The sequence below is a fragment of the Oncorhynchus clarkii genome, chromosome 7 (genome assembly GCF_045791955.1).
Source record: "Oncorhynchus clarkii lewisi isolate Uvic-CL-2024 chromosome 7, UVic_Ocla_1.0, whole genome shotgun sequence".
NCBI lineage: Eukaryota > Metazoa > Chordata > Actinopteri > Salmoniformes > Salmonidae > Oncorhynchus > Oncorhynchus clarkii.
The window spans coordinates 50780735-50802112 of record NC_092153.1 but is presented as its reverse complement, the minus strand read 5'-3'; the positions used below and the strand labels follow the sequence as shown (position 1 = coordinate 50802112).

Below are 21378 nucleotides of genomic sequence, written 5' to 3'. Positions count from 1 at the left end.
TGGTTCGTCTGCAATCCATCCACGTTTTGTTAGGCTTTAAAATTGTCAGTGGGAACAACATTCCCTATACACTTCCCGGTGAACTCAGTCACAGTCCATGTATATGTCAATGTTTTTCTCAGAGGCAACCTGGAACATGTCCCAGGCCGCGTGATCAAAACTTCTTTAAAGCCTATTTACACAAAATACATTTTAAACCACATCTGGTCAGAATTATCAGAATGTGATTATTTTAATTACAGCTACATTTCAAGAAACAAAATGTTCTTTATACATGCTTTACAGAATGTACAAGTAAGTCAAGATGCAAAACTTCAACAAGTCAGAAAACAAGCAGCATTGTAAATATTGCCAGAGCATTACTGCTGAACTTTGATAGAATGACAAAAACAAGATGTTCTGAAAGCAACACAAAGCAGACACTAAGATGTGTTGGTAAAAAGTGAGTCATAAATGTGTGATGGTTAAGCGATCAGCTACAATAACTACCTGCCTTAATTACCCAGCAGAGAGCGTAATCTGTGACCCCTATTTAAGCTAATGTTGAATGCAGTGGCATGGGCTTGGAATGGTTTTGTACCAGATGCTTTATCAAGCAATGCCCCATGGAATGTCTAAAAGTTTTGATTCAAGCGGGAATGCATTATGTAACAGTTAAATAAAGAGCATGTGACAAACACTTATGTTTACGCAATGTGTTTTTATAGCCTACATTTTATTCTGAAGTAGCCATGCTCCATTGCCAAAATGATTCAGTGATTTTATTTGAGCAAAGGAAACAGGTAGACTTGATATAAAGAGAACTACTATTAAAAGCCTTTGTTTAAGCTTGTTGAAATTAGTACCAACATTTATGGCCAAATCTTTCAGCAATGTTGTGGAAACCTCCCATACCAAGTTAGGATTCACCCAGGAGTAACTACAAAAATAATACTGACAGACACATATACATGCAACAAATAAAATACAAACTTACTGCAGTTTAGGAATAAAATTATTCTGCTTAGGTCTTGAAGGACATAATATTGAATAGATTAATGACCATATGTACACATACACATAATACATTCTTCACAGTCCAAAGGTAAAATCTGGTCAGTATCTAGGGTTGATGAAATTGGGGGTAACGGCATATTATCCTTCTATGAATCTAAAATGGCATGCACACTGCATAATAAAACATACCACCATGAGAGGTAAGTGCCTGTAAAATAATATTTTGAGGAAAATATGATCAGTGCATATAGGTGACGAGAAACCATACCTGATGGAGCGTTACTTAGAATGCCTGTTGAAAACCCTCTGATAGAACCATCACAAAGAGGCAACCGAAACCATGATTGTCAAATGTGCAATACCGAATATTTTCTTTGCTTTGACAGCGCGCTTTCATTAAAAATAAAAAAATAAAAATTTTAGTACGACTGTCTCCATTTGACACACAGGAAAACAATCTGAGCTTAAGATACATTGATGAGAATAGGGGAAAATAATATTGCATATAGACACACCATGTCTGTAGTCAGTCTCTGAGTTTGTATAATAGCAGACTGTTAGTCAATACAGATGGCTAGAGGTGGGATCCATTCAGTGAGGGTCCTTCTTGACCTATAGGCCCTGTTAGGTACGTACCACTCACTGCTGAACAAGCAACGACTGGGGTCTCTGGCCCCTCTAGTCCTGGACGAGAGAGCAGAGGTGGTCCTGGACTTGTACCTTAAATAATGAAGGCTTCTCCAACAAGTGACTGTAGAAATAATGTGGCAACTAACTGCAAGTGTAAAGCACAACGCTCAGGAGATCTACCAACACTGCTGCCATGCCCTACGTCTGTACAGAGGACAGTTTCAAACTTCTGATGTCTTAAAAATCAAAAAGGAAGCATCCAAAATGGCTCTTTGATGGATACATTCAGTTTCCTCTAGAGGGAGTGGGAGGAAAGGGAGGTGGAGGGAATCTGGGGGGGGGGGGGGGGGGGGTGTTAGTCACCTGTTCAGTCACCTGTTCAGTCCCTTTTCAAATTCATAGGAACAAATTGTCTCTGCATGATTGAAAGTAATGTAAACATACAAGAAAGCATTTTTGGCAGAAAGTGATACGTCTCTTTGGAGGTAGTGGCTGGAGCAGAGGACAAAGTGGGAGAGGATGACTGGGTGTATAGGGAAGAGGCTTTATGTGGGGGAGTGGGTGTGCTCTTGAGGCTTAGTCCTATAAGAGGCACTTATGTGGTCCTGTGTGCTCTGGGAAAGGGAGGCATCCCCCTTTCCACTCCTCTCCTCTCCACCCATGCCAACTGAGGACACGAGGGGAGTCTTGTGCACATTCACTGGCTGCTGAGACAGACCTGGTTGGGGCACTGTAGACAGGTCCTCTCCTTTGCCCCAAAACAACCTGGAGGGAACATCTGCAGAGAGACCAAACATACATTATTACTCAACAAAAAGGGTTTGCATCCATAGGAGCTCATAGTTTTCTGGCACAGTCTAATCGGACTTAAAATTAATGTCTGAGGTCACTGTTAGATAACCCATCTGTGAAATCACTGTCTAAACACATCTCTGTGAACTCATTGTTGACATGCATGCCACGGAGGTCAGAGCCTGTCTGTAGCTGGTCTCTCACCGGTGCTGTAGTGTTGTTCTGGGGGGCTGAGGGCTGTGCTCAGCCTCTTGGTGAGGTCGTGGCTGGTGAGGAAGACTGAGGAGTCCTGGTTGTTGATGAGGCTCTCCAGGGCTGTGTCCTCATGCTGGGTGTGCTGCTCCCTGTAGGACTCCTTGGGAAAGTGGGCCATGATGCCTGACAGACTCTTGTCAAGGGAGTCATCCTCAGCCAGGTAGGCATAGGGGCAGTACTCCCGGGTTCGAGAGTAGATGTTAGCGTTGTCGTAGCAGTCCGAGCAGATGACCAGCGGCCCTGCACCACCTGTTGAGGACAGTCAACTATAAAATCTTACTCTGAAACAAATCCACACAATCGGATTGTGACAGACAGGCCTTTCAACAAACTGTGCTGTAAAAGTGTTGTTTAGGAGATCGTGTATTGTTGGTTGGTTCTAATGACTAAACCCACCTGTAGGCACCCCAGCCAGTCCCTCGCGAGGCTCCCCAGGATGGAAGCTGCTCCGTCCCGTAAACAGAGAGCCCACGCGGCAGTGGAGCATCCCATTGGCCTCAGTGTCCACCTCGCTGCCTGTGTCACCATAACACACACCTGGACAACACACAAACAGGATGGGGACTCATCTTTCTGCTCACCAGGGGTCAGTCAATCAAAATTTGAGCAAACTGTCTTTAGTGACAGAGTGCAAAAACAGAAAAAACATTCATGTCAAAGGGCCTCAGCTGAATGAGACTGAATCTAGGGAGTCAGTATAGTAAGGTTACCGTCAGTGCCCTTGTGGACGTAGCCGTTGGACAGTGGTGGCATGAGCTGTTGGTGGCTCCCTGCTTCAGAGTTGCTGTATCCCTCTTGAGGCTCTGACAGTGTGCGCTGAGAGGACAGGTAGCTGGGGATGTCTGCCGGCAGGTTCAGCTCATCTGTGTTGGTGATGCTGTAGTCCTCACTCTTCCGACGCATGTGGTAGATGACGATGACCCAGACCAGCGAGGTGCCCACCACGCAGCAGACCACTACGATCACCACGATGCCCACTGTGGTCCAGCCGTCCTGGTCGTAGCCGCCGGCCGTGTCACAGTTGGGCGATGGCGACACGCTGAGGTAGATGTGTCCGCGCTCCGTGCCCAGCGTGTTGGACATGATACATGTGTACTTCCCAGTGTCCGCCGGCCCCGTGTCCACAATGATGAGCAACTGGTTGGCAGCAGCAAAGAAGTGGCGCTCGGTAAGGACCAGGGGCCCATCGTCCTTGGTCCAGTTGAGACGGGGCGCAGGGCTGCCCCCTGCGATACACTGGAGCACCGCCGTCTCCCCACGAGCTACTGTCCTGTCCTCCATGGGACGCATTAAGGACGGCGTTTCTGGGAGCAGAGAGATTTACATTATAAATTACCAATCAAATTATGAACACATAAAACTGTATGTTTTGACCAGATAATTGATCATGAGATGGCAATTTACCTAGCACAGTGAGTGTAGCGTTGGCTGACAGGCTTCCTGCAACATTCTGGGCTGTGCAGCTGTACACACCCATGTCCTCCGTCTTTACATTGGCAATGAAGAAGATGTCATCGTCAGGCATGACGTGCATCCTTCTCTCCCGGGCAGCAGGGAAGTCTGTGCCCCCGTCTTTCTGCCAGGCAATCTGGGGTGAGGGGTGACCCTCGGCGGCACATTCCAGTCTGGCCATGGTGCCTGTACGGATGGTCAGATCCATGGGAGTCTTCAGGAAGGATGGTAGCTCTGAGAGAGGAAAGTAAGAGAAAAATATTGAAGATGGCAATGCCTTGATATGGAAGCCCAACCATGCCAGCTCAAACTTAGATTAACAGCTCAATGCCTACCAAGAAACAAGTCATGATAACAGTTTGTAAATGTATTTAAAATAAATAAAAAACTTGGGGGAGAAAAATGTAAAGCCTCCTCACCATTGACTGTGAGCTTGGCCCGGTTGGAGTAGTTTGCACCAAAATGGTTGGAAACTACACACTGGTAGCGTCCCTCGTCTGTGAAGTTGACGTTGAGCAGGTGCAGCACGGTGGTGTAGACCAACTCTCCCTCCTGGTAGCGGGCGTAGTTCTGCACCTCTGCATCGTACAGCACCTCCCCGTCCTTCCTCCAGGCCGTGGTCATGGGGGAGTCACTGCTGCTGGACGCCAGGCAGCTCAGAGTCACATTGGTCCCACGCAGGGCAGTGGCAGTCTCAGGGTGCTCTGTGATCCTGGGTTTTGGAAAGTCATCTGTGGAAGAGTGGAGGGAGAGGGCCATGAGTTAATTAAAAAACTTCAAGAAAGGTTGTGTGATAATTGTCCCAGTCAGTAGCTAGGTTTCCATCCAATTGGCGACAGATTATGCCGATTTTTGAATATTTGCCTGATTAAAAACTATATGCGCATTCTCCCACAAGACAACGTGCTTTCATCAAATTGCAGATAAAAGGCTGTGCGCAATAACAGTGCACATACAATAACATTTACGGTTAAACTCTCCTGATGGTTTTATAAAGGGAATGTGCCCACTCTGGTTTTGGCAAAAAAAGATCCCACTAATTTGCTGTTTCCATCAGGCCTGTTGTGAAATGTTTTATCTGACATGTACTTTACTCACATAGAAAGGTTGGATGGAAACCTGGTTAGTGAGATCTGGTCCAGACTAAATACAGCTGGGTAGGTAGCTAGGTGACTAACCACAGACGAGCTCCTCCAGGCTGACAGACACAACGTTGCGGCCCAGCAGGCTGGCAGGGTGGGCACACATGACTGAGACAGACTGCAGGAAGTGGTTGTCAGTCAACCACGGGCCCAGCCACTGCAGCTGGCAGTCACAAAGCAGGCTGCTAGTGTTCAGGACACTGAGGACAGGACATACAGCCACAATATTATGAAATGATTCCAGCATTCTTCAATTTCTAAATATTGTAGCCTCTGCTACAAGGACTCAAGACCACCACCTCAGACATTAGTAGGTTCTACTTACAACACTTTCAGCTTCATGTGAGACAAAGAATCAGGGTGGATGGACATGATCCCATTCTTGCTCAGGTCTCTGTTGGCAAAAATAAATATGAATGAAGTGCTGCACTAGCATCATGACATTATCATTTGGTTTCCTATGATACTAGCACAATAAAACCGCTGCACTGGGGTAATCAGAACCATCTGTCTCGGGCTTGAAGTATTAGCTGCTGAATCGTCTGTTAATGGAGACCAACCATCTCAGAGTGGGTTTGCTGTAGTGGTACTTACAGGTGCTCAAGCGCCTCCAGACCCTCAAAGGCCTTCTTTGTGATAGATTTGATCTTGTTCTGCTGGAGAATCCTGGGGGATAAACGCTCAGATGAAATTTGCCTACAAATATTCTGCTGATATCAGTATCCATAGCAACAAAATGAATATATATTATGCAGAATGCCCTTGCCCTTACAAGGTGTTCAGCTTCTTCATTCCAACAAACACACCAATGGAGTCCTCAATGGCCCAAGAGATCTCATTATCCCGTATGTCTCTGAAATGCAAACAGAAATACAGTATGTAAGACAAAAAAATACTTTCCCCAGAATCAGAAGCACAAAGCTCACTGAGCCTCTTTGCTTGGTGAGAAAAAATAAGTTCATTTCTGCTCTGTGCGTCTAAGCCAATTTGATTAATTTGGCAAATGTGAAGCGGCATACTTTACAGAGTGTCATAGCTCAGTGCTCCTGCAGTTCTGATGAGGGGATTAATTGGCTGCGTTAAGCATTTAACGGTTCACGGGTCCTTCTAAAACCCGCAGAGGGCTTGTGTTTACAGGACAGGTCATGGGCGCTTTTGTTTCTCCTTCCTCATGCCTGGGTGGCTCTCAAAAGGGCCTTAACCCTCTAATTCCCCCTGCCACATAGGGCCCAGGGAGGTGTGCTGAACCCGAGCCCTGACCTCCCTCTCTTTGCAGCTCAATGCCTTCTTGGAACTCAGCACATCAATTGTGTTAGTGCCCCTTCTCTTCCCAGAGCGATTTTGCAAAGTATTTGGTTAATTGAGCCAATCTACTGGCTGGAGGCTACATTCACTATTTATTTTGTACTCAACATTATTCTTCCTGTCTCAGAGGTCTTTAAAAACAATTGAGTTGTCTATGTTTGTCATTATTGCATTATTCACTACACAGTCCAACTAAGCAATGGAAAGAGTGGTTCTATACTACATGACGATGAGAACATAAAGGTGCTAGTTACTATACTACAGTTTAGTGGTCTACCATACAACAGTCTAATAAACAAAACAAAGCCAGGACAAATCAACAAATGTTTAAAAAAAATACACAAACCTACTGTTTGCAGCCTTCATCAGAATGCAGAGGTGTCAAAAACATGTTAGTGTTTATTGTGTTTTGTGAATGCATAATGAGTGAATGAAAGGCACAGGTTTCTAAGAGTGAGGTGTGACATCCTTACAGTGAGCGCAGATTGGCCAGGCTGCTGAAGACTCCCTCTCCCAGGTGGCTGACCGAGTTATCTCCCAGATTCAGGTTCTCCAGAAGACCCAGTCCACTGAACGCTGTCTCCTCCAGCCGGGTCAGGTGGTTGAAGGACAGATCTCTAAGGAGGACATCCACAGGAGACAAGCTTGGACAATGGTCTTGTGCAATCAAACTTTACCAAAACATCCTGGACCCTTAAGAATCAGCAAGAATACATGTGAAACATAAAATGATCTGCAATACACCCTACCCAAGTCCCAACTAGATATTGGTCCTTCAGCTTCATAAAAGGGGTCAAATGGCTCTTATGCAAAAAATGTGCAGATGCACTCCCATGGGGATGGGGTTAGGTAGAGAACACTCACAGTTCCTCCAGCTTTTGGCAGAACTCCCAGGCGTCTGGTCGGATGATGCCGATGGCGTTCTGGCTGAACCGCAGCACACGCAGCATGTGCAGGCCATACAGCCAGCCTTTGTTGACCTCCGTCAAGTTGTTGTGCTCCAGTTCTCTGAATACATTAGAAAACAAAGGATGGGGTATTAAAAATACAGGGTATCACAACTCCTAGTCCTACATGCATATAAACACATACTGTAATGATTGTTCTAATAGAAGACAATCACAAAAAATAACTCACAGCTCCTCCATGTTGTTGAGCCCAAAGAAAGCACCATCCATCAGCTTAGTTATGCCATTCCGCTGCATCTTCAGTGATTTCAGTAAGTCCATCCCTTTGAAGGTCAGACTGTCCACTATCTTGATCTTGTTGCGCTTTAATTCCCTAGGGTAGTCAGACAGGCAGTTTAGAACCATTTGTTTTAACTACTTGAAAGTAGTGCAACATCGAATCTGTGAAATCTAAAAATTCAGTCATGAATGCAAACTTTTGAAAATAAATATTTAACTGCTCATAATTACTACGGTAATGGATTAACTAAAGATTAAATTAACTTACAGAAACTGCAGCTGGGGAAGCCTGAATACTTTGCATGGCAGCAGTGTTATTCTGTTCCTGTTCAGCTTCAGGACCAGCAGGGAACTAGAGATGTTGTCAAAGCAGCCAGGTTCAAGGACACTGATCTTGTTATTGCTTAAATTCCTGGGAGATGCAGAAACACAAAATTAACAACCCAATGACAACAAGTACAGTAGAATGCCCTTCTGGGTAATAGCCAAAGACTGGGTTATGACTTTAATGACCAGCTCTTCCCTCATTAGAACTAGTTTACTATAGTTGGAAAACAATGCTACAGGCAGGACCCACAAGTATTTCAGCTGCATTGGTGGGAAGGCTCCAGCCTTGATTTCCGAGATCGAGTTAGATGACAGATCAAGTGTCTCCAGGGAGATGTACAGCTGCAGCTGATGCATCCACAGTTCTGAGATCAGGTTGTGGACCCTGTGCACAATGATCAGTAATGTAGATCCATGTTGATAATTATGTACATGACACCATCAATGTGAACATGTGATGACCCAAATAAACCTTAGCTATGACTAAGGCCGGGAAGACAAGTGATTCCTTTCTTTAACACTTCTCTATCATACTACAGGACATCTAGGAATCACATTGGTTATTGCACAACATGCAAGACTTAGAGGATACATTTGTTTTGACTTACAATAAGAGTGTTGTGATGTTTGAGGTAACTTCTCCAAGGTATGGCACAGTTGTCAGATCATTGTGATTCATAGTGCTGAAAAGGAGATAACTTTATGTAATAAATAATGCTACAGGAGAATTCCATTGCCACCTTTCAGGTAGTCCACTACAGTGGATGTAGTATTTGTTTTTACATCTTTACAAGAAAATCTCAAATGATCACATCCAGATACTAGTATCTAGTGAGTTAAACAACTGACAGACTTAGCTCGCAAGCTAACAAGGCCAGGTGGCTTGCTAAGGTAAGGAGCCACCACAGAGAACATGGGAAACCCACTGTTGCTTGTCAACAAATGTGTTAGCTAAGGCGTTAGCTAGTAGCTAACTAGGCTAGCTACTTACAGATGAGTAATCCCGTGAGGTGGATCCAGAGGGGCCGAGGACAACCTTTTCCTATTGCAATCCAGGATTTGGATTTCGTCTGATCCCCTCATACAAGAGCACGGAGCAGGGCAGGAATCCACTTCCCAGCAGGCACTCAAACTCAACAACAAAAAGAGGGCCGGGGGTCTGGGCCAGGCTTCCGCCATTTTAAAAGTCTAGCTAGCTAACTATCAATGCCTACAGTACTGTAGCTAGCTACTTTACGTGGCTCGCTTCTGACAATTATGAAATATGTCTCAACAACAATACCAACCGATTCCTATAACTTGATATTAATAAAATAACCCCCCGCTTTCACGACTTGGGAAACCCATTTGTCGCATAACATCGGGAAAGTCTTTCTTCCAACTTGCGCAATGCATCCCACGTCCTACCACCGATTTTTCCCTTCTTTCCCCTTCGAATTTCCTTCCGCTTCCAATATCAACACAACTCCTAGCTAGCTTTCGTCAAGTAACCAAGACCGTCGATGTTTCCACGGACCAAGTTTTAAGTTTACTTCGTATCAAACGTATTTGGATCGTGCATAGTGTTCTAGCTAATTTACCACAATAAATCGCTAGCTACCAAGTAGACATGATTTCCCCGACTTCTGTTTAATCGAAGGAACAACAAAGGCGCCTTGCGTTCCGTCGTCACTAGTTACCACAGCCACAAAGTCCTAACTATCGTCTTCTTCGTCTATGATATTATGGTCCGCAAACAATCGTTTAAGTGCATGCCGCCACCTACTGTGCTGGAATGTACGATCAATCATGATCTGCCCAATTCTGTACTACCATGAAAATAAAATAAAAAACGAATAAATCCCTACTAACTTCTACCACCCCTCCCCATCCCCACCTACCCCATTAATTAAACGTAGTCTATATCATGCTCAAACAATCCACCCTTAGGATTGTTCAGCATATCAACAACCATTTCAACAGTAGCATCTGATACCCCCAATATCTCTTTTGCCATCTCTAAAATAACCTTCAACCTGCCATTTCTGCTTACCACAACCCGAGTAGTATTGATAACCTTACCAATAAAAGCTATGAAGTCCACTTTATTAAGTGTCCTTTGACACCACACATTCATGAGTTCAATATTTCTGAGCAGGCCTCCAAACCATGCCAGGACCAGCAGAAACATCATCCCAGACATTAAGCCCACTTACCACAGGAGTAACCATAGAAGCACCATTATTCCACACTGTAGTTCCACCGATCTGTCTTACAGCCTCTTAGATACGATACATCATGACTAATTCTATATCGCTGAGCCTCTCTAGCCTCTCTCTGCTCCTGGCATCCACCAAATGATGCACTGTGTTCCCCCCACAATTACAACACATTCACCGTAATCATGTTCCCCTCCACACTTGGCTCATCTTTCCCTTCCTTTACATTGAACAACTACATGCCCCATGCTTTGGCATTTAAAACCCTGCAATGAGGATGGGACAAATTCTCTGACATTGAAACTAAGGAATCCTATATGTACTTTCCCAGGCATAACCTTCTCAAACCTCAGAAGCACTGATACGCTTTCACTTCTTTGACCTTATTTTCGACTGATCAACCTTTTGGCTTCATCCCTCTTCCCCCCTTCACATTTTCTTTTAATATCATCTATTTACATAGATATTTGGACCCCAGCAATGACTCCCCCCAATCTAGCATAAGCACCAGGGACATGGCTTTTAATCTTCTTCCCATTAAGCTTTTCCATTTTCAGAATCTTCTCTTGCTGAGCCTGGCTACCACAAAATATGAACAATCTACCATTTCCAATTAACCAAGCTAATTTCCTTTCACCTACCTCTTTCTCTAGGGCGAGGTCATAACTATGGCTAAACCCCACCTATTTCTACAATATTTAAAACCTAACCTTATTCCCAATCTTAACCACACTGATAACCTTATACCTAACTTTAAATTAAGACACGTGTGGCTGTTTTATGAATATCTGGTAATCTGGGAAATCTTGGAATATTTAGCCAAGGAAACATTTCTGGTTGGTCTAGAATGTAAAACAGTTAAGAAGGGAGACTTAATATGGGATTGAGTGAAGTAGCAGCAAATATGTTGAATGAGCAACTAATGAGCATGGAGAGCCTCACACATTTGCCGAAATGACCTTATATCTTTCAGTCTAATATGGCTATTTACCTTTGTAGCTCTTCATTAGAAGCACACTTTTTGTAAGTTTACTGAACAAAAATATGAACGCAACATGTAAAGTGTTGGTCCTATGTTTCATTAGCTGAAAATAAAGATCCCATGTTCTTTACACAAAAAAGCTTATTTCTCTCTCTTGTGCACAACATTTGTTAGTAAGCATTTCTCTTTTGCCAAGATAATCCATCCACTTGACAGATTTGGCATATCAAGAAGTTGATTAAACAGCATGATCATTACACAGGTGCACCTTTTGCTGGGTACAATAAAAGTCCATGTGCAATTTTCTCACACAACACAATGCCACAGACGTCTCAAGTTTTGAGGGAGCATGCAGTTGGTATGCTAACTGCAGGAATGTCCACCAGAGCTATTGCCAGAGAATTTATGTTAATTTCTCTACCATACGCCGCCTCCAAGGTCGTTTTAGAGACTTTGGCAGTACGTCCAACTGGCCTCACAACCGCAAACCTTGTGTAACCACACCAGCCCAGGACCTCCACATAAGGCTTCTTTACCTGTGGAATGGTCTAAGACGAGCCACCCGGACAGCTGATAAAACTGTGGGTTTGCACAACCAAAGAATTTCTGCACAAACTGTCCGAAACCGTCCCAGGGAAGCTCATCTGCATGCTCATCGTCCTCACCAGGGTCTTGGCCTGAGAAGAAGTGGAGAAGTGTCCCCATCACAGATGGATTACTGTTTCAACTGTGACAACAGATGGTAGACATCGTGTATGGCGTTGTGTGTGCGCAAGCGGTTTGCAGATGTCAACGTTGTGAACAGAGTGCCCCATGGTGGTGGTTGGGTTATGGTATGGGCAGTCATAAGCTACGAACACAATTGCATTTCATTGATTGCAATTTGAATGTGCAGAGATACCGTGATGAGATCCTAAGGCCCATTATCATGCAATTCATCTGCCGTCACCTTATGTTTCAGCATGATAATGCACAGCCCCATTGCACAAAGATCTGTACACAATTCCTGGAAGCTGAAAATGTTCCAGTTCTCCATGGCCTGCATACTTACCAGACATGTCACCCATTGAGCATGTTTGGGATGCTCTGGATCAACAGCATTTTCCAGTTCCTGCCAATATCCAGGCTGCATCAAATCCGGCCGTGATTGGGAGTCCCATAGGGCGGAGTAAAATTGGCCCAGGGTTGTTCCGGGCTTGGCCGGGGTAGGCCGTCATTGTAAATAAGAATTTGTTCTTAACTGACTTGCCTAGTTAAATAAAGGTTAAATAAAATTAAAATAAATATCAAGCAACTTCGCACTCTATGCGAAGATGTGCAACACTGCATGAGGCAAATTGTGGTCACACCAGATACTGACTGGTTTTCTGATCCACACCCCTACCTTTTTTTAAGGCATCTGTGACCAACAGATGTATATCTGTATTCCAAGTCATGTGAAATCCATAGATTAGGGCCTAATTTATTTATTTCAATTGACTGATCTACTTACAGTGGGGCAAAAAAGTATTTAGTCAGCCACCAATTGTGCAAGTTCTCCCACTTAAAAAGATGAGAGAGGCCTGTAATTTTCATCATAGGTACACTTCAACTATGACAGACAAAATTAGAAGAAAAAAATCCAGAAAATCACATTGTAGGATTTTTAATGAATTTATTAGCAAATTATGGTGGAAAATAAGTATTTGGTCAATAACAAAAGTTTATCTCAATACTTTGTTATATACCCTTTGTTGGCAATGACAGAGGTCAAACGTTTTCTGTAAGTCTTCACAAGGATTTCACACACTGTTGCTGGTATTTTGGCCCATTCCTCCATGCAGATCTCCTCTAGAGCAGTGATGTTTTGGGGCTGTTGCTGGGCAACATGGACTTTCAACTCCCTCCAAAGATCTTATATGGGGTTGAGATCTGGAGACTGGCTAGGCCACTCCAGGACCTTGAAATGCTTCTTACGAAGCCACTCCTTCGTTGCCCGGGTGGTGTGTTTGGGATCATTGTCATTCTGAAAGACCCAGCCACGTTTCATCTTCAATGCCCTTGCTGATGGAAGGAGGTTTTCACTCAAAATCTCACGATACATGGCCACATTCATTCTTTCCTTTACACGGATCAGTCGTCCTAGTCCCTTTGCAGAAAATCACCCCCAAAGCATGATGTTTCCACCCCCATGCTTCACAGTAGGTATGGTGTTCTTTGGATGCAACTCAGCATTCTTTGTCCTCCAAACACAACGAGTTGAGTTTTTACCAAAAAGTTATATTTTGGTTTCATCTGACCATATGACATTCTCTCAATCTTCTTCTGGATCATCCAAATGCTCTTTAGCAAACTTCAGACGGGCCTGGACATGTACTGAATTAAGCAGGGGGACATGTCTGGCACTGCAGGATTTGAGTCCCTGGCAGCGTAGTGTGTTACTGATGGAAGGCTTTGTTACTTTGGTCCCAGCTCTCTGCAGGTCATTCACAAGGTCCCCCCCGAGTGGTTCTGGGATTTTTGCTCACCGTTCTTGTGATCATTTTGACCCCACGGGGTGAGATCTTGTGTGGAGCCCCAGATCAAGGGAGATTATCAGTGGTCTTGTATGTCTTCCATTTCCTAATAATTGCTCCCACAGTTGATTTCTTCAAACCAAGCTGCTTACCTATTGCAGATTCAGTCTTCCCAGCCTGGTGCAGGTCTACAATTTTGTTTCTGGTGTCCTTTGACAGCTCTTTGGTCTTGGCCGTAGTGGAGTTTGGAGTGTGACTGTTTGAGGTTGTGGACAGGTGTCTTTTATACTGATAACAAGTTCAAACAGGTGCCATTAATACAGGTAATGAGTGGAGGACAGAGGAGCCTCTTAAAGAAGAAGTTACAGGTCTTTGAGAGCCAGAAATCTTGCTTGTTTGTAGGTGACCAAATACTTATTTTCCACCATAATTTGCAAATAAATTCATTAAAAATCCTACAATGTGATTTTCGGGGAAAAAAATTATCATTTTGTCTGTCATAGTTGAAGTGTACCTATGATGAAAATTACAGGCCTCTCTCATCTTTTTAAGTAGGAGAACTTGCACAATTGGTGGCTGACTAAATAAATACTTTTTTGCCCCACTGTGTATAATATTATTCTTAAAAAAAAAAAAAAAATCGGTATGGGCAGTCAGTGTGACAACTAAATGTATTGGCTTAGTATAGTCCTGTTGCAAGATGGCGCCGGAGGGGATGGCTGCCGTCGTATTGGCTCTTAACCAACTATGCTATTTTGTTAGTTTTTTTTGCATGGTTCATAACTTGTTTTGTACATAATGTTGCTGCTATCGTCTGTTATGACCGAAAAGAGCTTCTGGACATCAGAACTACGATTACTCACCTCAGATTAGACTAAGAGTGTTTCTTCAATGAGTTGGACGGGAGGGATATACTACAGACACCCGACCATGCCCAGATCCCCGTCATTCCCTGGAGAAGGAAACTGAGATTTAGCGGGAAAAGATCAGGGTGCCTTGTGAGGATCTGATGACGAGTGGCTAATCTGCCTTTGCCTTTATTCCTGCTAGCTAACGTTCAATCGCTGGAAAATAAATGGGACAAACTGAAATCAGGTATATCATACGAAAGGGTCATTAAAAACTGTCATATCTTATGTTTCACCGAGTAGTGGCTGAACGACAACATTAAGAACATACAGCTGACGGGTTATACACTCTATCAGCAGGATAGTACAGCAGCCTCTGGTTAGACACGGGACAGGGGCCTATGCATATATGCAAACAACAGCTGGTGCACGATATCTAAAGAAGTCTCAAGGTTTTGCTCGCCTGAGGTAGAGTATCTCATGATAAGCTGTAGACCACACTATCTACCTAGTGTTCATCTGTATTTTTCATAGCTGTCTACATACCACCACAGACGAAGCTGGCACTAAAACTGCAGTCAATGAGCTGTATACCGCCATAAGCAAACAGGAAAATGCTCATCCAGAGGAGGCGCTCCTAGTGGCCAGGGACTTTAATACAGGGAAACTTAACTCTTGTGTAGTCTAACATTCTGTATACTCCCCCAATGGTAAAATAATACCCTCCTTCACTAAACCCCTAAAACAAAGCAGCTTAATTGAATTTTAAACTATTTTGCATGAAGGAACAACCAGCCATTCATCACAAACTTTGTGAATATCTGGGTCTTCCCTCTTCACAATACAGAAAGACTGCAAGTGGACACCACATGTTTTTATTAAAACACACCTGTGATAATTGTTTTCTTTACTAAAGTAGAGGTTTATTATTATTATTGCTAAAGGTACTGCATAGGTGTTAACAATTTCTTTAGCAATAGATAGCACTTGTATAGCCTAAGAAAGTAGCAGAAATGCATTTTATTGAAGGGAAACAATAATAGTCTAACATTTTTGGCAACATAGTGATATATTCTTATGTACTGTACAATGATGAATTCATCTACAAAATACTAGTCTTCTCCCATTTTCTTAACTATTGCCCCCACCCACAAGGTGTATAAACAACAACAATAAATAAGAATAAAATAAGATAATAGATACAAAACAAAAATGTGAAGAACATAAATCAATCAACTCTAATTAGCACATGCAGGACAGTATGTAAGTGTGTGTGCATGGACTTTGCAGATGTATTTTTCACATGTGTAGCACATGGCATTTGTTTTACAGTCCTTCTTTGGGGGGGGGGGGGCAGAATTGGCATCTCCTCCTCTTGCCTGGCACAGCTGCAGCCTCGGGTGGATCAGGACAAGATTCAGCCCCCTGAACAGCTTTCACAAGCGCTGAAGAAGCTGCTGTGTGGGGGAGGTGCCCCCTTCTTTGAATGTGTGGAGTTACAAATGCCTTTCCCAGCTGCTCCAGGAACACCCTCCTCTTGTTCCGCTTATCAGGCATCCAGGTAGGGTTGATCTTGTTCCATATCACAAAGGCATTGTATGAGGACACATCAATGATGTTATGAAAGATGACCAGGGGCCAGCGGGCAGTCATCCTCCTGTAGCTGTAAGTTCCAATCACCTTGTCCAGGTTGTCCACTCCTCCTTTGTTGTGGTTGTAGTCCAGGATGATGGCTGGCTTCCTATCCTCACGATCACTGATCTCAGCCATTTTGTGCAGTGTGCTCAGGAGGACCACATTCTTATTCCTCTTTGGGAGGTAAGAAACTAGAGTGGTGGTGGGGGTGAAGGCAAACTTTGATGAGAAGGCCTCTCTACCCCTTGTTGCGAGGAGTGCAGGGGGAGCTCAGGCTTGTTCTTTCTAACTGTGCCAACCATGGTGATCTTCCTCTTCAGGAGATGCTGGCCGAGTTCATAAGAGATGAAGAAATTGTCACACGTGACATTGTGCTCCCTCAGTCCATCTGTCACATCAAGCACAACCCGCATCCCCTGGTTCTTCTCCGGGCCTCCACTGGTTGGCTTCCCTGTGTAGACTTGCATCTTACAAGCGTAGCTGGATTGTGTGTCACAGGCCACCCATATCTTGATGCCATACTTTAATGACTTGCTGGGCATATACTGCCGGAAAGGACAGCGACCTTTTGACAAAAGAGATTGCTATCAGTAATTAGTATCAGTGTCACAGAAAACAATCACATAAATCAATGATATTACAGCAATACATAATACAATTAACAGTGCAAATCACTTACATTACAGATATGAAAAATAAAAATGTTCCTACGAATGAAACCAGTTGCTCATCCACTGTTAGTTCAAGCACAGGGTTGTAGAGGTATGGCAGATGCTCCACCCACTTCGTCCAGACCTCTCTTATTGCCTCCAGTTTGTCTCTCAAACATCTTGCAGGTCTTGACTCACGGTTATCAAACCCAAAATGTTTGGGTCAATCTAGGAAAAGTCATCATTCCACCTTAACTCCACACACAGAGACGTGTTCCAAGCTGTCCCTCACCCTCCATTTGGCAAATCTGACCATAATTCTATCCTCCTGACTCCTGCTTACAAGCATACATTAAAGCAGGAATCACCAGTGACTCGGTCTATAAAAAAGTGGGCAGATGAAGCAGATGCTAAACTACAGGACTGTTTTGCTAGCACAGACTGGAATATGTTCCAGGATTCTTCCAATGGCATTGAGGAGTACCCCACCTCAGTCACTGACTTTATCAATGTGCATCGAGGACGTCATCCCCACAGTGACTGTACGTACATACCCCAACCAGAAGCCATGGATTACAGGCAACATTCGCACTGAGCTAAAGGGTAGAGCTGCCTCTTTCAAGGAGCGGGACTCTAACCCGGAAGCTTATAAGAAATCCCGCTATGCCCTCCGATGAACCATCAAACAAGCAAGGCGTCAATACAGGACTAAGATCGAATCGTACTACACTGGATGTGGCAGGGCTTGCAAACGATTACAGACTACAAAGGGAAGCACAGCCGAGAGCTGCTCAGTAACATGAGCCTACCAGACAAGCTAAATAACTTCTATGCTCGCTTCGAGGCAATTAACACTGAAGCATGCATGAGAGCATCAGCTGTTCCGGACGACTGTGTGATCACCCACTCCGCAGCCGATGTGAGTAAGCCCTTTAAACAGGTCAATATTCACAAGGCCGCTGGCCCAGACGGATTACCAGGATGTGTACTCCGAGCATGCGCTGACCAACTGGCAAGTGTCTTCACTGACATTTTCAACCTCTCCCTGTCTGAGTCTGTAATACCAACATGTTTCAAGCAGACCAAGAACACTGCCTAAATGACTACCAACACTCACATCTGTAGCATTGAAATGCTTTGATAGGGTGGTCAAGGCTCACATCAACACCATTATCCCAGAAACCCTAGACCCACTACAATTTGCATACAGCACCAACAGATCCACAGATGATGCAATCTTTATTGCACTCCACATTGCCCTTTCACACCTGGACAAAATGAACACTTATGTGAGAATGCTATTCTTTGACTACAGCTCAGCGTTCAACACCATAGTGCCCTCAAAGCTCATCACTAAGCTAAGGACCCTGGGACTAAACACCTCCCCCTGCAACTGGATCCTGAACCTCCTGATGGGCCACCCCCAGGTGGTAAATATTAGGTAACAACACATACACCATGCTGATCCTCAACACTGGGGCCTTTCAGGGGTGCATGCTCAGTCCCCTCCTGTACTCCCTGTTCACTCATGACTGCACGGCCAGGCACGACTCCAACTCCATCATTAAGTTGCTGATGAAACAGCAGTGGTAGGCCTGATCACCGACAATGGTGAGACAGCCTATAGGGAGGTCAGAGACCTGACCGTGTGGTGCAAGGACAACAACCTCTCCCTCAACGTGATCAAGACAAAGGAGATGATTGTGGAGTACAGGAAAAGGAGGACCGAGCACGCACCCATTCTCATAGACGAGGCTGTAGTGGAGCAGGTTGAGAGCTTCAAGTTCCTTGGCGTCCACATCTCCAACAAACTAACATGGTCCAAGCACACCAAGAGAGTTGTGAAGAGGGCTCGACAAAACCTATTCCCCCCAGGAGACTAAAAAGATTTGGCATGGGTTCTCAGCTCCTCAAAAGGTTTTACAGCTGCACCATCGAGAGAATCCTGACAGGTTGCATCACTACCTGGTATTGCAACTGCTCGGCTTCCGACCGCAAGACACTACAGAGGGTAGTGCATACGGCCCAGTACATCACCGGGGCTGAGCTTCCTGTCATCCAGGACCTCTAAACCAGGTGGTGTCAGAGGAAGGCCCTAAAAATTGTCAAAGACTCCAGCAACCCTAGTCATAGACTGGTGGTACCGGAGTGCCAAGTCTAGGTCCAAGAGGCTTCTAAACAGCTTCTACCCCCAAGCCATAAGTCTATTTTGCATTGCCCCCCCCCCGCGCAGCTACTGCTATCTATGCAGTGACTTTAATAACTCTACCTACATATTACCTCATACCAGTGCCCGTGCACATTGACTCTGTACCAGTACCCCCCTGTATATAGCCCCACTGTTGTTATTTACTGCTGCTCTTTAATTATTTGTTATTCTTACCTCTTACTTTTTTGGTATTTTCTTAACTTGCCTCGCCTGGTTCACCAACTACTTCTCAGACAGAGTTCTGTGTGTCAAATCGGAGGGCTTGTTGTCCGGATCTCTGGCAGTCTCTATGGGTTTTCCCACAGGGTTAAATTCCCGGGCCGACTCTTTTCTCTGTATAAGTCAATGATGTCGCTATTGCTGCTGGTGATTCTCTGATCCACCTCTACGCAGACGATACCATTCTGTATACTTCTGGCCCTTTTTTGGACACTGTGTTGACTAACCTCCAGACGAGCTTCAATGCCATTTGGGGCGGCAGGTAGCCTAGTGGTTAGAGCGTTGGACTAATAACCGAAAGGTTGCAATATTGAATCCCCGAGCTGACAAGGTAAAAATCTGTCGTTCTGCCCCTGAACAAGGCATTTAACCCACTGTTCCTAGGCCGTCATAGAAAAGAAGAATTTGTTCTTAACTGACTTGCCTAGTTAAATGAAGATAAAAATAAATACAACTTTCCTTCCGTGGCCTCCAACTTAACTTAAATGCAAGTAAAATTAAATGCATGCTCTTCAACCGATCGCTACCAGCACCCGTCTGCCCGTCCATTATCACTACTCTGGACGGTACTGACTTAGAATATGTGGACACCGCTGAGCAGACGTTGACAAACCGAGCTCTTCAAAGTTATTCTATTATTACCTAAATAACAACGTTGAAACAATATTCTAACATCGGCTGATAAATTGTCAAGTACTTACCTTCCCAAAGAGCCATGGACCTCCTACCGTGAGGCAAGAAGGACAACCAAAACATTGTTGATTCCTAAGATAATGATAACGCTACAGCTAGCAAGATTAGCACTAGCCCTCATAACTCAGACGACAGTTCCAGACTCTTGCGAGCCTGCCGACATGCTGGCTACTCTCCTCCGGGAAATTCAGGATGGTAACAAAGGTCTTTCTATGAAAATTGACAAGAAATCGGCTGAACTCCATTCTTCCATTGACGACCTAAAATCCTCCATGAATGATCTCCTTTTGAGAACGACTGAGGCTGAGTTGCGCATTAGCACAGTTGAAGATACCGTCGCTCGACGTGACCAGGTTCTGATACAACTGCAGAAGGACATTGCCTACCTCAAAACAAGGTAGACCAGATGGAGAACCAGAGCAGACGTAGTAATATCCGTGTGGTTGGATTGAAAGAGGACAGCGAGGGCCGTGACCCGGTCCGTTTCTTCACTCAATGGATCCCTGATGTCCTAGGCATAATCAACTTCACCAAGCCGCTGGAAATCGAATGCGCCCACAGAACATCAGCGCCGAAACCCCGGCCAGATGAGCCCCCACGGGCCGTCCTGATCAGGTTCCTCCGTTTCCAAGACAGAGAGAAGATACTGCAACTCGCAAGCGCCAAAGGGGACATAACCATCGATGGCAAGAGGGTCAGCTTTTTCCCGGATATGACTACTTTCCCCGCCATTTATGTTTCTCTTCTGAAAAGATACTTAAGCAGCCCTTACCATGGGCATTAAATATTCAGCCATAAATGTCTATTCACAACTTTTGTTTTCAACTTAGAGAGCTCGCAGGTTTTAGTTTACACCCAGGTTTAGCTAGTAAGAGCATGATGGAAAGCGAGCACCAATGTATCTCTACAAGTGTATTCATGTTTGATTGTTGGGATTGTTGTTTTAGTCTGACAATCGGGGTGGGTGGGATTTAAAAAAAAAAATGTCTATGTTTATTGTTGTTTCCTTCCTAAAGAGACACATAGGTCACTTCTGTGTTCAAACCAAAGTTTAAATATTTCCTGACTATTTACATATGAGAGATTTCCATTCGGTTACATATTTGAAACCCAACCTATGCTTAATCCACTAAAATATGTCACATTCAACATAAAAGGTCTTAACAGGAAAAGAGGAAAGGAAAAGAGTCTATACATACCTTAAGAAATTAAAGGAAAGCAGCACCCACCCGTAGCACCCGCTCCAGCAGGTATATTTCACTGGTCACCCCCAAAGCCAATTTCTCCTTTGGCCGCTTTCCCTTCCAGTTCTCTGCTTGCCAATTACGGGAATGAATTGCAAAAATCACTGAAGCTGGAGACA

At 44.4% G+C, this 21378-nt stretch overlaps 1 protein-coding gene across 1 annotated transcript; it reads right to left on the bottom strand.

Moving 5' to 3' along the window:
* Positions 1–213: 213 nt before the first annotated feature.
* Positions 214–9810, bottom strand: LOC139413435 (leucine-rich repeats and immunoglobulin-like domains 2). Its single transcript, XM_071160815.1, has 17 exons — positions 9078–9810; positions 8695–8769; positions 8337–8471; positions 8028–8171; positions 7710–7853; positions 7437–7580; positions 7046–7189; positions 6040–6120; positions 5862–5933; positions 5593–5661; positions 5304–5467; positions 4545–4856; positions 4078–4359; positions 3384–3977; positions 3070–3210; positions 2623–2922; positions 214–2404 (listed from the first exon to the last, which is right to left on the bottom strand). The coding sequence occupies exons 1-17, from the start codon at positions 9263–9265 to the stop codon at positions 2172–2174; spliced, it is 3222 nt and encodes a 1073-aa protein (XP_071016916.1). The 5' UTR covers positions 9266–9810; the 3' UTR covers positions 214–2171.
* Positions 9811–21378: the final 11568 nt, after the last annotated feature.